Here is a 17149-nt window from a genome sequence, read left to right as displayed (position 1 = left end):
CCTACTATATCTGTGTTTTCTCTACCATGAGATCGCCTTTATTTCTATAGTGTTTTCTGATTATATTCTATTTTGTAAACTAAGCTTGTAAACTAATAATTGTTGATTGTAAACTGTAACAAATTACGAAAGACAGTATAAAGATCTGGTGCTACGAACACGTAACAGACAAACGTCAAGTTCAATCAATTGTATAATAATAACATAGGTATTTCGCCTAAATGGCATCGTCATTTTTAATAAAACAATGTATATTTATATGCAAGTTATGTAGCCTATAGCTTATGCTTATTTTAACTTACAGTCCAGTGGTTAGTTGTAACTTGTAACGACAAAACATTACAGTCGCAAACACTAATGAAAAATAAACGTGGCTAATTCTAAAATCTAATTTGAAAATTGTAAATTACGAAAAAGTGAAAAAAAATGGAGTTAAAATTTTGCAGTTTTTGTCTCGTTATCACTTATAGAAGAGAAAGCAGTGTTATCGTGGCCGGTGTCCTTTTTCTCCATGCCAACTTCTTCAGAACTTCTGAAATCAATATTAGGGTTAAGTTAGTGTATGTGTGTTTGAAAAGGGTCTTGAATCATCTGACTAAGCTAAAAACCATGCAGTAATCGTTATCGTGACCGAAGAGACGAAATAAAATTTCATTCATTCATTCATAATCAACCTAAAAACAACGCCTTGTGTATAGGTCCGTTCGTATCCTTCTAAAATATAACGATTGTAGCTGTTTTATAAGACAGACATATATATATATAGGTAGAAACCTGATGGGTCCTGCTTAAAACTGTGGGTCATACACCTTATCCCAAAAATACATATACTTGTTGCTTGTTACTTGTACTAATCCTAGGTCCAATATTGTGGCATACATTGTTATACGATCTCATGTATATTGAAATACTGCTATTTTTAAGTATATAATACGAACTCGTATGCTTGGCTGTTTATTTTCCTTGTTTTGTAAAATATTTCAGCTTCGTCAATGGTTTCCATCATCCCGTTACCGTTCGTCTCCGGGAAAGTTAAAGATGCGAATGCCGCCAATATAGCTGAAGTGAAATTTAATTTACGACAAAATATATTATATACACTTTGAGGGGAAAAGTTTAATTGTAACTTGCTTTATCCTCGCGTGCGCGGGAAAACTATTGTCGTTATAACACGGGTCGTACCCGCTTACGAGTTACCACGTTTGTAACTTTGTAAATGTTTTTTTTTTCTGTGTGACAAACAATGTTTTAGACATTCCATTTTTGACCACTGGAAATGGCATAATATCTCCACTATACTTACATAAACGTTACTTGAATATATAAAAAAAAACTTACCAAGTACTCCGAAAATAGCGTTGGGCAACCATGTGATGTCATCCTGCAAAGCGATTAGAAATGGGGCAATAATCCCACCAACGCGCGCCATTACCGAGCCCGCAGCCACTCCGTTACTTCTGTAAAAATATATTTGTCATAATAACGGAGTTTCGCTATGTTCCGGTGTTGTGATATGTTTCGGCCGCACGCTATTGCGCATGCGCCGCCACAACGTGTGCGTAGAAGGTCGGACGAAACATCAAACAAGCCGGACCAAATTTAATGCACCTCTGTGCAAAAATCGTTCCTGGCAAGTCTTGGAAATTACAGTCGTGCATACATAATAGCGCCAGGCCCAAATGTATCACGACACCAGCTGAAATACAGCCTTTTTTATTACTTTTTAACTCACCTTATTACCGTAGGGTAGAGCTCAGTTGTAAGAATATATATGACGCCAAAAGAACCAGAAATTCCTATCTTGGCTGCAAACGCGAATACCAAACTTAAAGTCTCTAGACCTGCAGGAAAACGATACATAATATGCGATCATGTGTGCAATAAAGAATTTTCACAATATATTTTCTTAGAGTACGCAATTATATAGTAAAGTGGGGAAAGATAGTACACCTTTTCATTCTATTTCCCCGTCCTGTTTGGTAGTAATTAAATAACATTCAAAGAATGAATTATCAAACTATATCCTGATTATCCTTACGACTCCAATGGACCATTGTTTATTGTTTAAAACACGATCAGAATATTTGTACATTAGGTGCTATATGTGTCCCATCTTTACCCGTCACACTATATACAAAACATATGAATGGGAAAAATTAACCCTTCTGAAATAACTAAACAACAGTCGTTTACATTATCATGAAAGTAGTTTTGTTCCAAGAGTAATATGCCCGATAACAGCGGTAGCAAAATAAACATAAATATGCTGTGATGTTAATGCGCTCAAAGCTTTATAGCATGACCTTCAAAAATTACGAGGCGTGGACATGCGGTGGTATCATAGCGAACTTAAATATTTAAGTTCGCTATGGGTGGTATAGATAACAACAGTAACAGATTAAACTCACTTTGGTTGCCTCCTTTGTATTCATTAACAACAAGACTTATAATGAGTCCAATGCCAGCTAAAAACATCATCCCTGAGAGAAGAATTCGCCGTCCAATTCGGTCCATTAACAAAATACAAAGAACAAAAGACCCCATTTCCATAACCCCGTCTGAAAACAATAGGGATACCATTTAAAGTGAATGACCCATAAAGCTGCATAAACGTCGTAATATAAAAGTCGGCATGAGCTGTTGTATAAGTCCATCATACTTGTTGTTCACTGAAAACCCTGTGTTATAAAAAGCATATTAAGAGTAAATTGTTCAGTTATATAGTAGGGTGGGGGAAGTTGGGACACATTTGAACTCTATTTTCTCGGCCAATGTGGTAGTAAACAAAGAACTTTCAAAGAAATATAAAACTATATGTCCAAGACTCCCATTGACCGTTGTTAACTGTTTAAAACACGATCAGGATATTCGGATATTATGCGCCGAAGGTGTCCCATCTTCCCCCATCCTACTATAATCCACCTTTAATTTAAATAAAATTACCAGCAACGTAAATTTTACTTTAATATTGAGTTCACAGTAAAATTGCCGGCTCTAAATCCCAGATACCCTAGCTTGCCTCTGAAACCTTATCCGTATATGAAACAGAAAAAAGTGTTTTAGTACTCACTTAATGTGTTGTTCACAAAAATATCCCCAGCCAGTGCCCCGGCGTTCAATGAAATTCCGTAATATACGAAACTGTTCACAAACCTGTGTGTAATATAAGTACATGATGTGGTAAATCTAGTAGTGTGGGAAGAGATGGGGTACCTTTAGCACATAATATTTAAATATCCTGATTATATTTTAAACAAGTAATAACGGTCTATGGGAGCCGTGAGGATACGTTTTTATAATTCTTTGAATGTTCTTTGTCTACAACCGATTGGGACGAGAAAATAGAATGAATAGGTGTCCCATTTTACCCCTATGCTACTTTAGTACGTAACTTTATTTTGTCACCTGGTTTAAATCACCAAATGGAGCGGGATGGGACAGCCCTATAATGTACTGTATGGTAGAACGAGGTTACAAGAGGGATTTAAGATTTAGACCAGAGCTGGTTCATTATCCCCGATCTGTACATAACTATACTCCTAATTTTAATTCAACAAATGTAATGCGTTTCTGTTTACGCAATATTAACCGAGTAATCTAAAAAAGGCTACATACTCGCTAACATACATTATATGCTAAACCACGTGGGTTATGACTTACCAGTTAAACATTACTTTAATAGTTATGATAAACGTCCCACGGTATCTAAATAAGTCGAGTGTCGAGTATTTTCTTTCTGATGTGCTTTCTTTAGCTTTCTAATGGAACAGATTAAGTTTACGGAAATTTCAAGATGAATTACTTGTTAGGTTTAGTGGTTTAAGTCGATTGAAATTTGGGTCTAGTTGACAGTAAGCACGAGGTGTATAAATACACCATGTGTGTCTGGTGTATAAGAAGACACCCATGTTATAACTCAACAGTGAGCATAAGGTATATGGATACACCATGTGTGTCTGGTGTATAAGAAGATACCCATGTTATAACTCGACAGTGAGCATGAGCTGTATGAACACACCATGCGTGTCTGGTGTATAAGAAGACACCCATGTTATAACTCGACAGTGAGCATGAGGTGTATGAACACATCATGTGTGTCTGGTGTATAAGAAGACACCCATGTTATAACTCGACAGTGAGCATGAGGTGTATGAACACATCATGTGTGTGTGGTATATAAAAAGACACCCATGTTATAACTTGACAGTAAGCGTGAGGTAATACAGCATGTCTGTCTAAACTCGACAGTGAACATGATACAAATAAATCCTATATGTCTTAAGTCTGGTAAAAAGTCTAGTGAACCTAAAAGTATAGGTATGGGCTGGTGTTCCAGACATGTTTAAATGAACCTATTAGGATATAACTTCCAACTCATACAACACGACCCGGGGGTTCTTTAAACTTATTCTATCACATTTTGAACCTCTATTTCTTCTCCTGCTTTTCTGGCTTCTTCCCAGTCTTCATCAGTGATCGTGACTTTGTTTATCCTTGCCAATAACTTTGTAACCTACAATCAAAAATATACGTAATTGATAATTTATTTGTCTCTTCGATTACGGTAGCGAAGATTTGGAAACCGTCTAAACGAAAAGACAAGTTATAAGGGTCAAAGCAATACAGTTGTTAAAACACCCTTACATACTCACATTAAATTGAAACAAAATTCGCGTGGTCGGCTGGTCGCTACTCCTAACAGACAAGCAACAAGCCATTTACGTTTAATTATTATCTATCAAACTTTTATTAAAAACAAAAGTGTGTGTAAAGTTTCTTACCTTAATCCCTTCCTTATTTTTATTTTTAGAAAATAACCAACGTGGCGATTCCGGGACAATGATGGCGAAAAGTAGAAACGGAACACCCAGTAAGGTACTTACTAACTGAAAATAGAATACACGTATATGCTAATTGCTGTAAATGCGAAAGCGTATACTATACTTCTTATATCTAGTTTATCCTTACGCGACAAAAAAACACACGGTTGTTCTGTTGCCTACACCTTGTATGGCGACTTATTGATATAGTAGGGTGGGGAGAGATTGGATACCTTTTCATTCTATTTTCTCGCCCAACTTGGTGGGAAGCATATACAATTTAAAGAATTATGAAACCCTGTCCCTACGACTCCCATATACCGATGTTAAGTATATAAAACACGATCAGGATGTTTGGATATCATGTGCTAAAGGTGTCCCATCTTCCCCCACCCTACTGTATCTTTCGTGCCTTGCGTATAAATATAAGTTAGACACCTATGTAAAACTCGTAGTGTAATTAAACTACTGTATCGTGCTCTTATTTTGTGTACTGATAATTTGTTTAATTTTAGTAAACCTAAACTGATGCATACCGCTTGGAAGACCTTTATGTAACATAAATGGCACGCGTGCTGACAAAAAAACGTATATAGTACTGTGGGGTAAAACGGGGCGCTTTTAGCACTAAATATCCAAATATCCTGACCGTGTTTTAAACAATTAACAACGGTCTATGGGAGTCGTAAGGATATAGTTATAGTTTTTGAATGTCTTTGTTTACTATTAAATAAGACGAGAAATAAAATAAAAAGGTATCCTACCCTCTCCATCCTACAATATATCCCAAATTTCTGATTTACACTGAAGTACAAACCATGTTGTCATGCCAATTCCTCCAGTTATACGCCACCCCCGACATCACCATGTACCCAAGGGTAAAGAAAGCTTGGTTCCCGATCCCAAAGAACGTCCGCCATTCACTTCCAACCACTTCCATAACTAAACATTATAAGATACAAATAAACCGTTTGAAAGCTCCGAACATTGAGCAATCAGATCCGTTACCATACAATGCATTACACAATGTTACAATACTATATAAAGTTACAAATAAACCGTTGGGAAAATCCAACCATAGGTCCAGCTATAGGACCAAAGCAGACCCTATTTTCACGGGTCGTATCTTTACGAACATTACAGGCATTTAGACATAATGTTTGACTAAATAGTTGCACCCACTGAAGGTTGTGTCTAACAAGGGTTTCATACAGCCATGCATTTTAACATTTGCCTTTTTGTTCAAGCTATACTTCGCAGGTTAACGTCCGTTCTGATCTTAAATACCGTATACCACTATACCGCTATGTTAATTATTTTTTTTACTTTTTTCTATATAGTAGAGAGGGGGAAGCCGGGACACCTTTAATTCATAATATCCAAATAGCCTGATCGTGTTTTAAACAATTAACAACGGTCTGTGGAAGTCGTGAGCATACGGTTTTATGATTTTTTGAATGTTCTTTGTTTACTACCAAATGGAGAGAGAAAACTAAACGAAAAGGTGTCTCCACATCTTCCCCCACCCTACTATATCCTTTTTCATAGGAATTTTATATCGTAAGGAATAATTGAAAAGTGTAAGAGCAAAAGCTGTACTGACTGTATACAAATGTTCCTAAAGTTGTTCCATAACCAAATGCAGCTGTGGCTGTGCGGAAAGCCATGTACATTTCCACTGACGTCGAATACGTTATACCAAACATTGAACCCAAAACTCCAATAAATGTCAACACTATAGTTGGTTTGCGACCGATCCTGTATTTGAACAATGACGTCAGTGGTGGTGACGTCATGGCAAAAATGTGGACGTCATTCGGTTAAGTGTGACATCGTACTATGATTATGTTTTTTTATAGGTAGCATAATATGTAGTGATGAAGAAGTGAGACCATTTTAGCCTAGTATGCAGTAAATATGTAGTAATGGGACACTTTTAGCCCATCTATATACCACACTCGCTGTCTTGTGGTTTTATAAGACCTCACCCACATATAAAATATAGTTTTAAACGTAGAGTCTTTGCAAACTAGTTTCTTACATGTCTGCTAAGTTCCCAAAGAGAATAGACCCGATCATCATTCCAGCGTAGTAGAGTGAAGTGGACAGGGAACTTAAATACTTGCGGTCACATATTAGATTGAACTGGTAAAGTAATTTGTTTGTAAAGCGCTCTATGTGGTGCAAAAGTATATAGTACTGTGGGGGAAGGTGGGACACCTTTAGCACCTAATATTCAAATATCCTGATTAAGTTTTAACAATAAACAACGGTTTATGAAAGTCGTGAGAATTTGGTTTTATAACTCTTCGAATGTTCTTTGTTTACTACGAAATGGGACGAGAAAATAGAATGAAAAGGTGTCCCATCTTCTCCCACCCAACTCTATATACGTAGTATGTTTAGTGGACAGTGTGTTGTGGGAAGGTTAAATGTAAATACTACATATGCTTTAGACTTTGTATTGTACATTGGAATTGAGTTATTCACCATAACAAACATTGTTTTGTTTGATCACAGTTAAAGTGTCATATTGGTCACACGGGTTAACAACGTTTCGGTAATTCCATTTATCGCTTACCCTGTAGTAGAATTACTAGATTATAGTAGGGTGGGGAAAGACGGGACACCTTTACACATAATATCCAAATATTCTGATCGTGATTTAAACAATTAACAACAGTCTATTGGAGTCGCAAGGACACAGTTATATAATTCTTTAAATGTTCCTTTTTACTACCAAATGAGAGGAGAAAATAGAAAAAAGGGTGTCCCATCTTTTCCCACCCACTTTATATTAGATATTTTCGTTAATAATAAAATAACAATAAAAAAAGATAGTGCTGAAGTAAACCATGACAAGGGCCTGGAACCCTTGTTGATTTTAACATACCATTGCTCGTAGCAAATTTATCTATATTTTACTGATTGCATACGAACTTTATTGTCCACTCATTGTGTGTGCATTCGATCAGTAAAGTATTAATTGTGCATTAAAGCGTAAAGTGAATTCATAGTGTCGTTAAATTGTTCATCATCGTGTTAACAGTATAATACGGGTGTATTATTTAACTTAATATACATCGTATTGCTTGTTCCCTTCTCCTTGTTGTTTTGAATTATTTGATCTTTATCATTTAAATACAAAAAGATAAATTAAAAACTATTTTATGACTTGTGTTGTACAAACATTTTAGTCGCCACCGCCATAACCAGTGTGTTTACCGCTGTCGTGATAAATTTGTTCCGATCGTTGAATTTGTACCACGGGCTCTGGACGTACGCCGTTGCGGCGCATGCGCAATAGCGCCCGGTACAAATTCAACGGTCGGAACAAATATATCACGACACCGGCACAAGAAAACATTGTTTATTATGAAACCCAATCTTACCTCGCTGACCACGGTTTCTGTAAATAGTGATTTATCGTAATGATATCCTTTATCGCAAACCACTGGTGGATAAGTTTGATTGACACACGTCAAGTCTCCGTTGCAAGTGTTCAAGTCGTACCCGTACCTACGTCACAGTCCATTACGTCATAATAGATTACGTCATACATGGGCCAAACTCGATGTTAGGTTATCACGGACCACTACGTCATAACTGATTTCGTCACATTTGTTTACGTCATACAATTACCTGCTGCAGGTATCATATGCTTGCTTAGTAACATCGTATGGGGTTGTGTAGTTTAAAATGTCTGGCTCTGTCAGGTTCGGATAAGCTGTACTGTTATCTAATGGTGGTACATTGCATCTGTAACACAAGGGTGTTAACTTTAACACTGTGATAATGGGACATCTCTGCCCTAAACCCCAGCAGATCCCATGCCTCGCTCTAGAACCGCACTCATATAGAATAGAATGTGCATATAGTACTGTAGGGGTACGTCGGGGCACCTGCAGCACATAACATCCAATACCCCTGGTCGTTTTTTAAACAATTACCAACGGTCTATGGGAGTCGTGAGAATACAATTGTGGTAAAGTGGGGGAACATGGGACCGCTTGTCATTCTATTTATTCGTCCCATTTGGTAGTAAACAAAAAATATTAAATGAATTATAAAACCGTATATCCTCAGAACTGCCATAGACCGTTGGTAATTGTTTAAAAAACGCTTAGGATATTTGGATTTTGTGTGCTAAAGGTGTCCCATCTTCCCCGACAGTACTATTTAATTTTGTAAATATTTCTCGTGTACTGCCGAAACGGGCGAGAAAATAGAATAAAGGCCCACCTTACCCCGAATACTATATGCAATAATGTTATCGTAATGAGTTAATTCTGGCCTAAACTCCACGTTTTTCAACCACACATATACAATAACCTTAACGCATTCTATACATAAGAACAAGATTAGTAACGTACAATGTTAAATTCTCACCTTGAGTCTGGTTCATATGCTATAAAGACAGTAGCTAGACCGTTAATTCCACTGGTAACATTGTAATATCCGAGTAAAAAGGACAGAACAACCTGCGAGAGACCAGCGCCGCCTAAACGTTTTAAAAGAACGTCGAACAGAATCATTTCTAATAAAGTAATAAACACATGAACATTTTAAGTTTTTTTTTTTTAATTTTGAGGGAATTAGACAATTTTGCGTATTCCTTATAAGGGTGTCTTATATACCCCAATTTGCGTATTCTTTATTAAGGTGGCTGTACACAGTAAAGGGTGTCCTATATACCCCAATACGGCGTGGCACGACTTGGAGTTAGGCCCATCATGCCCCAAAATTTTGTATTAAAAACTGCAAGCTGTAGTTATAAATATCTTGATCATTTTTTGTTTAATTAAATACGGCTTGCGCTTAACTATTTTTCTCTTACTTGAAGCATGAATGACTGCATTGTTTGCTGAAAACTTAACGCTAACTTATTAACGCTTAAAACTATATACATATTGTCGTTGATTTATAAATACTCAATTTTGTACAAGCCGCCACTCTGAATAAAACACGTCCTAAAAGTCATTAATTTAAATACTAAGTCGTATAAAGTTTCCTTAACAATAAGGACCTAGAAGTGGATTTTGCAAGTTGTCAGGCCTGTTTACTGGACGTAATGATGTTTGCATTGTTGTTTGCAATCTAAGAGCACGATGTTTGTCAATTAAACAAAGTCAAATGAATAGACTATCAATTTACATTGCTTGTAAATTACATGTTTGGCGTGAATTTGCTTTACTGATTATAAAAGGATTTTAAAATCTTTGGTGTTAAATGTACTCATAATATCTGTAACTTTCTATAACAGTAAAACAATTTTCCGATTCGCTGCATGGCAATACTAGTCGGAGAAATTAAAATTCTTTTTACGATTGCTACTGCATTTATGTTTTTTTTTTTTACGAGTCGTTGCAATTGAAAAAAAAGTTTTGCTAAATAGATTAACTAAACCGTATTTAAGCTTCTTTGACTGGTGAGCGTCTGAGTTTATACTTTAAGTTTATAAAAGAAGATAAATATAGTACTGCGGGGTAAGATGGGACACCTTTATCACATAATATCCAAATATCCTGATCGTGTTTTAAACAATTAACAACGGTCTATGGGAGTCGTGAGGACACGGTTTTATAATTCTTTGAATGTTTTTTGTTTACGACCAAATGGGATGAGAAAATAGAATGAAAGGTGTCCCATCTTCCCCCACCCTACTGTATATTATTATCTGTTTGAAGGTAAGAGTTTAAAAAGCTCAGCTGAAACTCTTTATCAGATACAACGTTGGCTGTGGATAGTTAAAAAAAACCTGTCACGGGAAGCAGAATAGGCGATTCACCTTGTACACGCCCAGTCAGAGTGTCGGCCCAGTCTGCAACATGTACATACCGGAGCGTACGGCCATCGTAGATATACAGATACTTGTAGTTTTGTTCTAATTGGAAAGTTTGAACAGTAAGCTTCACGGCATAAGATCTGCTTGGAAATCTTATTGGATCAACAGAATACAGCAAGTTCTACTAAATGCCCAACAAACCTTCATATGTTACGGTGCAAGAGTTAAGATGAGACACCTTTTCATTCTATTTTCTCGCCCCATTTGAAAGTAATCAAAGAAAAAATTATAAAACCAAATCAAAAATTATAAAACCGTGTCTTCACAATTCCCATAGAGCATAGACTATCTGCATTGAAGAAAAGGACCTTTTAAAAACATATTCAAAGGTACATGGTCAACGCAAGAAAATTAGCTGTAACTTCCAGCTCATTAAAACATGTTTCATACTTCCCAAAAGATCATCCTATATATACCATGCCTCAGGTCAAAGTGAAGAAAACATCACTAAATATCAGTCGAAAGATGGTGATATTTTTCATCATAGGCATGTATACAGTTAGAATGTATTAGCCCCATATGATTTCTAAATAAAATCTCCCATTTGTGGGAGTTGTCAAGTATGTAACTTGGTAGGTGACCGTTTGTTTTATGATTTCCTTCTCTTTATTCGTAACCTCTACGCTAACTGTGCCGTAGCACCGGTAGTATTTTCAGCTTGTCGCGTTGTGTTTTACAGTTTTAAATACATTTCCATCTGTTTCATTCATTCATACAAAATGTGCCCTATACCAAAGTTTTCTTAAGGAACCTGGAAACTTGTAACAAATTCGTTCAAGTAAGTATTAGCATTGCCTATAGCTCGATCAACAAAGCTGTCATATTATATCATATAGTATAGGGTGGGGGGAGATGGGACACCTTTTCAACCTATTTTCTCTTTCAATTTTGTTGCAAACAAACATTCAACGGTTTTATAAAACTTTGTACTCACGGCTCCCATAGACCGTTGTTAATTGTTCAAAACACGATCAGGATATTTAGTTATTATGTGTCAAAGGTGTCCCATCTTCCCCCACCCTACTCTATTACTGCTTTATAGTTCTATATGGTCATACCCCAGCGTAGCTTTATCAATATGACTGTCCACATGGAAACACCGGATTTTTTATGAATACACTTTCCGCCTGTTCCTAACCAGTGGAGGTTGTTGTTACATTCACGCGCTATTTTACCAGAACTGCTTCATGCTGAGATAATATTAACCACGGCAGATCACATGATACGAACGTCATCGCGGAAGTCCCGTTATTTGCATGCTTGGTTAATCCAGAACAAACGACGCCAACATTCACTTTCTTAAAAAAAGACCTTTACGTTTCATCTGACAAATAGCTTTTTTACGCCGTCCAGCGTTAAAGTTTAAACATTTAAATCCCTACAAAAAAATCGGAAAATCCACAGATTGACAAGGTACGGATTGACGTTTTATTGAAGATAAATATAAGAATATAATCAAAATATTTAAACGATCAAGGGTTCCTTACATAAGGAGCGGATGACGACATCTCCATGGACCCTCTATTGTCAGGAGTTACTCTTGTTTCACTTTTACTTTTGCTGCAGCAGTAGCAAACTAAGGCTACTATCAGAAGCAAAAGAAATGCGCCGCCGATGGAAACCCCGACTATGAGACCAACGTTGAGCGCTGGTGCCACCACTGTAGGTGTACACGAAACGGCTGTGTTACTGGAACACGCGAGTGCAAGCAGTTGTGGGTCCTCTGGGTCTGGTAGAAACTTTTCCCCGGATAAAGTTCCAGTTCTTGCAAGTTCGTCGCTCATATTTGTAAGAAACGTTGCGTTATTTTCGTTCAAATGAATGTTGAGCAACGTGGAGTAGAAGAGGGCCTTCCTCTCTTCTGGAGCGTTGATTCTTGCAGCGTAGGGACCCAGCTGGTTTGGAGATAATGCAGATCGTAGAAGAATTTGGCCACCTCTGCCACTTACAAACGACTGAAAAATAGAAAATTTGACAAATTATAGTACTGTGGGGTAAGACTCTTGGTATAGTAACGAAATATACCCTGAAGGTGTTTTAAAAAATTATGAACGATTGATCTATGGGAGTTAAGAAGATACGGTTTTATAATGCTTTGAATGTTCTTTGTTTACCATCAAATGGGACGAGAAAAGAGAACGAAAAGGTGTCCCATCTTTCCCCACCCTATATTATAAATTCTTTGTTTTGCCTCTTGTTCAATGTACTTCGTGGGTGACCTCCTACTTACCATGGTATCTGAGATTTTTGCCAGGGTTGGCCCATTACTCAACTCGCTTAATCTTACACGTAGTAATAGTTTCAATGAAAACCTTTCCAGTCTTACCTGTATTTTGGTCATTGAAAACGCGTTCGAGTTGTTTAAAACAGCCTCCAATAGATTATCCACAGTCTGATTGTTTGTTTCCAAGTAACTTGTGATATTCATGCTGTTGGATATGATCTGTAATGATACAAGAAAGCGTCAGAAAATCTAAGGTTATGATTCCATTGGTCATGCAAACTCTACTAGCATGCGGTCGTTCCAATTTGGGTCCACGTCCCCCTATGTTACCTACAGTGATTATGGGCGTAAAGGGAATCTGTGTAGTCACTGTCATATTCGTTTCAAAACTTTGTGTAGATTTCATAGTCGTTTCAAAACTTTGTGTAGATTTCATAGTCGTTTCAAAAGTTTGAGTTGATTTTAAAGTCGGTTTTAGTGCTTGTGTTGTTTTCAAGGTCGTCTTAAAAGCTTGCGAGGACATCATAGTAGTTTCAATCGCCTCTGTCGTCAGTTTTAAAGTATCTGTTGTCTCCATTTCGCTTGTTCGCTCTATCTGTTATCGTCGGTTTGAAGTTAATTTACAAAAAATGCTCAATTGAGCAGCATAGATATATAACCGCGCGTGTATATATAGTAGGGTGGGGAAGATGAAACACCTTTTTATTTTTATTTCGCGTCTCATTTGGTAGTAAACAAAGAACATTCAAAGAATTATAAAACCGTATCCTCACGACTCTCATAGACCGTTGTTAATTGTTTAAAACACGATCAGGATATTTAGATATTATGTGCCAAAGGTATGTATATAGCGTTTAAATGACCATTCGTTTTGTTTCTAAAAGGAGAAGGCCTTTAAATTATACTTCATACTCACAGTAATTATAGATGTGGTTGCTATTTGTGTCGTAGTTTCATTATGAGCTGTTGTTGGCCCAACTGTAGTTTGAACAACTTGGGAGGTGGGACCAGGGGTTGTGTCGTCCATCGTTATCATGGTTGTAGCCGTTGTTCCAGTTGTGTCGTCAGGCATCGTTGTAGCTGCGGTGGTAGCTTGGGAAACATTTAAGTTAAATATTCGTATAGTTTAAGGGTGGGGGAAGATGGGACACCTTTTCATTCTATATTATCAACCCATTTGGTAGTTAACAAAGAATATTTAAAAAAAATTAAAACCGTATTCTTACGACTTCCATCGGCCTCTTTTAGTTGTTTAAATAGTAGGTTGGGGAAGACGAGACACCTTTAGCACATAATGTCCAAATACCCTGTTCGTGTATTAAAAAATTAACAACGGTCTGTGGGAGTCGTGAGGATACGGTTTTATAATTCTTTAAAAGTTTTTGTTTGCTACTAAATTGTACGAGAAATAGAAAAAAATGACCTATCTTCCCCCACCCTATACTATAAAAAAGAAAAAATTACACCTAATATTTTAAAGGGGTTTAGCAGGCACGCTTTTGAATGACTTTTATTCAAGTAGTTTAAACCCACAGCGTGTTACAACGACTGTCGTTTTGCTGATAAATTATTTCTGGTGCATTATTTAACTTTGCCTCTATATTTAACTAACTATAAGACTACACACAAGTTGGTTCTAATAACAGTCGAACATTTTAAACCGACAATGTGGTGCTAGTTAATAATCCTTGCCTACAATCCAACGTTATCTGCTAACCGCCAAACATAACCACTAACTACTAAATACTAACTTCCATAACCACTTACCAAAGCCCCGTTACCGCTGTTACCTTCCCCAACTAACCACTAACCTTCAACCCCTAACTACCAACCTTTAAATACAAACTTCTAAAACCACTACCCCCTACCCCCTAACTAATAACTACTAACTACAACCTCACACTGTCCACCAGCCTTTTTTAATAACATACCTGAGGATTTCTTTTTTTTAGTGTTAATAATGTGCTTATAATTTAATTCATATAGCGTGTAAACATGGCTGTCGTTTAGCAGTTAATCTCCGTGTATATTCAACACAGCCAATATACTGTATAAATATATAGTCATATATATATTAGGGTGGGGGAAAATGGAACACCTTTTCATTCTGTTCTGTCGTCATAACTGGTAGTAAACAACGGACATACTTTAAATGTTCTTTGTTTACCAAATGGGACGAGAAAATAGAATGAAAAGCACATAATATCTAAATATCCTGATCGTGTTTTAAACAGTTAACAATGGTCTATATGGAAGCCATGGGGATACGGTTTTATAATTTTTGTTCTTTGTTTACTAACAAATGGGAGGAATAAATAGAATGTAAATGTGTCCCATCTCTCCCCCACCTTACTATACCCAGTATAATGTGGGAGATGGAAAATCTAGAAAGTCTTTTACTTACTGTTTTCTGCTGCCGTAGTTTGACTGAAAGCTGAAAGTGGATTTTTTTTAGCTTGGGAATATCATACCATTATCTACATCATTTAGTTCAGTTTACTTAATCTTTTAGCATTTCATCTGGTAAAAACATTCCCCGATGAAGTCTAACCGTATGGTAGAAATATGTCGAAATACACTACGTTTTTGTACCATATAAGCCGCTAAAAGATAATTTACATTATGCCTGGTAGCATAAGTAAAATATAGCTTAATTTAATGACACCCAAAGCTATATAACTATTACATTAATTACTATACAGAATTAAAATAGAATACTAATATGGAACTGTGGGGTAAGATGGATACAGAAAGAACATTACGTTCCATATTTCCTATTTGTTAATTATAAAAATTGACAACGTCTTTTATAAACGTGATGATACAGTTATATAGTTCTGTAGATAATATTTGCTTATTACCAAATGGGAAGATAAAAAATGAATTAAAACATATCCCATTTTACCCCAATCTACTATTTATGAGAGTCTTGACCATCTTACCCCAAGCTACACCATACAATACGTTCTTACCTTGTCCCACGAGTAAAATGAACACCACCACCGCAGTGATGGCTTTTGCATTCGTCAGCATTTCTAATATTTCTTGCTGTTTTTTATTCTTCGTATAATATATAATGACAGCTACTATATTTAACCAAGAATATTTTATTTAATTTATGGACGCTTCATCGTAATGTATTCAAACCTGCGTCTGACATATAAACAGTTTATAGTAAAGCACACAGTGTTTAAAATGAAACACATTATTTAGTATAATATCTAGAAAAATATGACTAGCCCATGCATACATGCTTATACAGTATCTTACTAACTCTAAAGATAAATTGGCACTACGAATACTTTTGGTATTTTGCTGAGTTCTGGCTAATGTTATTTTAAAACCAAGTGAGCAGCCGATGTTAACCTTTACATTCTGTCGTGCATATAGCGTTACATTACGCCACTTTTCCTTTAGAATGTTGCGTCGTAAACAGCACCAGCAATTCAGCGTTGCGTGAAGTTTCCGCGACCAAAACTCGAATGCGTTTCATGCAAGACTTGCAATGGCCGTGCTAGGAGATTTCTGTTTCCCAAAACCGATTTGTTTTGACAAGAACAGACCACTGCCTTGGTATTAAACAAAAATTGGGCCTATCCGAGCAGAACGTAATAATCTATTTAAAAGGTTACTTTAAATCCATATAGTGTAAAAAGCCCACACCGAACTATTAAATAGAACTCCCGACGTTGAGTAATGTCTACCGGATACGCATTCGCGGAAACAAAAACGACATTTTTCGTCACTGGCTAGAACTCAACTCCATACAACCTGAACACTGTATTTGTTCATGAACCTCAACTTGGTTTCTACGTTCACGAAAAAACATTAGGGACTAATCCTTGTTTTATCCATTTTCGTAACCAATTAACGACTGACAACAATTTGAGCGGGCTAATTTCGCAACTGTCGGGAAGGACAAATGAATATATTTCGGATAGTTGCATTTTAAAGGCTTGGCTGTCGCCTAACCCCCCAAGAGCAACGAATGCCAGCCGTGCGAAACGGCTCGGACTTACACACTTACTAAAGCATATCGAAAATTTAAAGTTTATGCGGCTCGGTCCGAAATAGCGGGCATCACCACTTGGGAGAAAAGGGAGTTTCGTTTTATCTGACTACGAACAAAACTTTTTACGGGGCGGGACTCGTACCTCGTACCTTACACCCAAAACCCATTAAAATTGCATTGGTTGTGGTTTGAAATGTTTTAGATCAAAGGGAGAGATAATTAGGTGTCTATTTACGAAAAGGCTTAAC

General features: G+C 36.7%; 2 protein-coding genes across 6 annotated transcripts; both read right to left on the bottom strand.

Annotated features, from left to right (window-relative positions):
• Positions 1–205: 205 nt before the first annotated feature.
• On the bottom strand, positions 206–9446 carry LOC104266506 (organic cation transporter protein-like). Its single transcript, XM_009862885.3, has 15 exons — positions 9210–9446; positions 8463–8579; positions 8213–8339; positions 6862–6965; positions 6424–6578; positions 5638–5762; positions 4782–4886; positions 4427–4513; positions 3661–3758; positions 3071–3153; positions 2409–2558; positions 1733–1841; positions 1339–1457; positions 939–1059; positions 206–532 (listed from the first exon to the last, which is right to left on the bottom strand). Exons 1-15 carry the CDS (start codon positions 9353–9355, stop codon positions 433–435), a joined length of 1746 nt encoding a protein of 581 aa, XP_009861187.2. The 5' UTR covers positions 9356–9446; the 3' UTR covers positions 206–432.
• A 2625-nt stretch (positions 9447–12071) lies between these two features.
• On the bottom strand, positions 12072–16081 carry LOC100187354. Of its 5 annotated transcripts, none has more exons than XM_026838123.1 (6): positions 15862–16078; positions 15291–15323; positions 13806–13981; positions 13224–13484; positions 12992–13108; positions 12072–12620 (listed from the first exon to the last, which is right to left on the bottom strand). In XM_026838123.1, exons 1-6 carry the CDS (start codon positions 15920–15922, stop codon positions 12138–12140), a joined length of 1131 nt encoding a protein of 376 aa, XP_026693924.1. In that variant the 5' UTR covers positions 15923–16078; the 3' UTR covers positions 12072–12137. The 5 variants fall into 5 exon arrangements, with proteins under 5 accessions (XP_026693924.1, XP_026693926.1, XP_009861183.1 ...); XM_026838124.1 differs by having other exon boundaries at positions 12110–12620; positions 13806–13969; positions 15294–15323; positions 15862–16081; XM_002127612.5 differs by having other exon boundaries at positions 12110–12620; positions 15294–15323; positions 15862–16071.
• Positions 16082–17149: the final 1068 nt, after the last annotated feature.

The sequence above is a fragment of the Ciona intestinalis genome, unplaced genomic scaffold, assembly GCF_000224145.3.
Source record: "Ciona intestinalis unplaced genomic scaffold, KH HT000059.2, whole genome shotgun sequence".
Classification (NCBI taxonomy): Eukaryota; Metazoa; Chordata; class Ascidiacea; order Phlebobranchia; family Cionidae; genus Ciona; species Ciona intestinalis.
The sequence above is the reverse complement of the archived record's forward strand: the minus strand, read 5'-3'. Positions and strand labels throughout refer to the sequence as shown.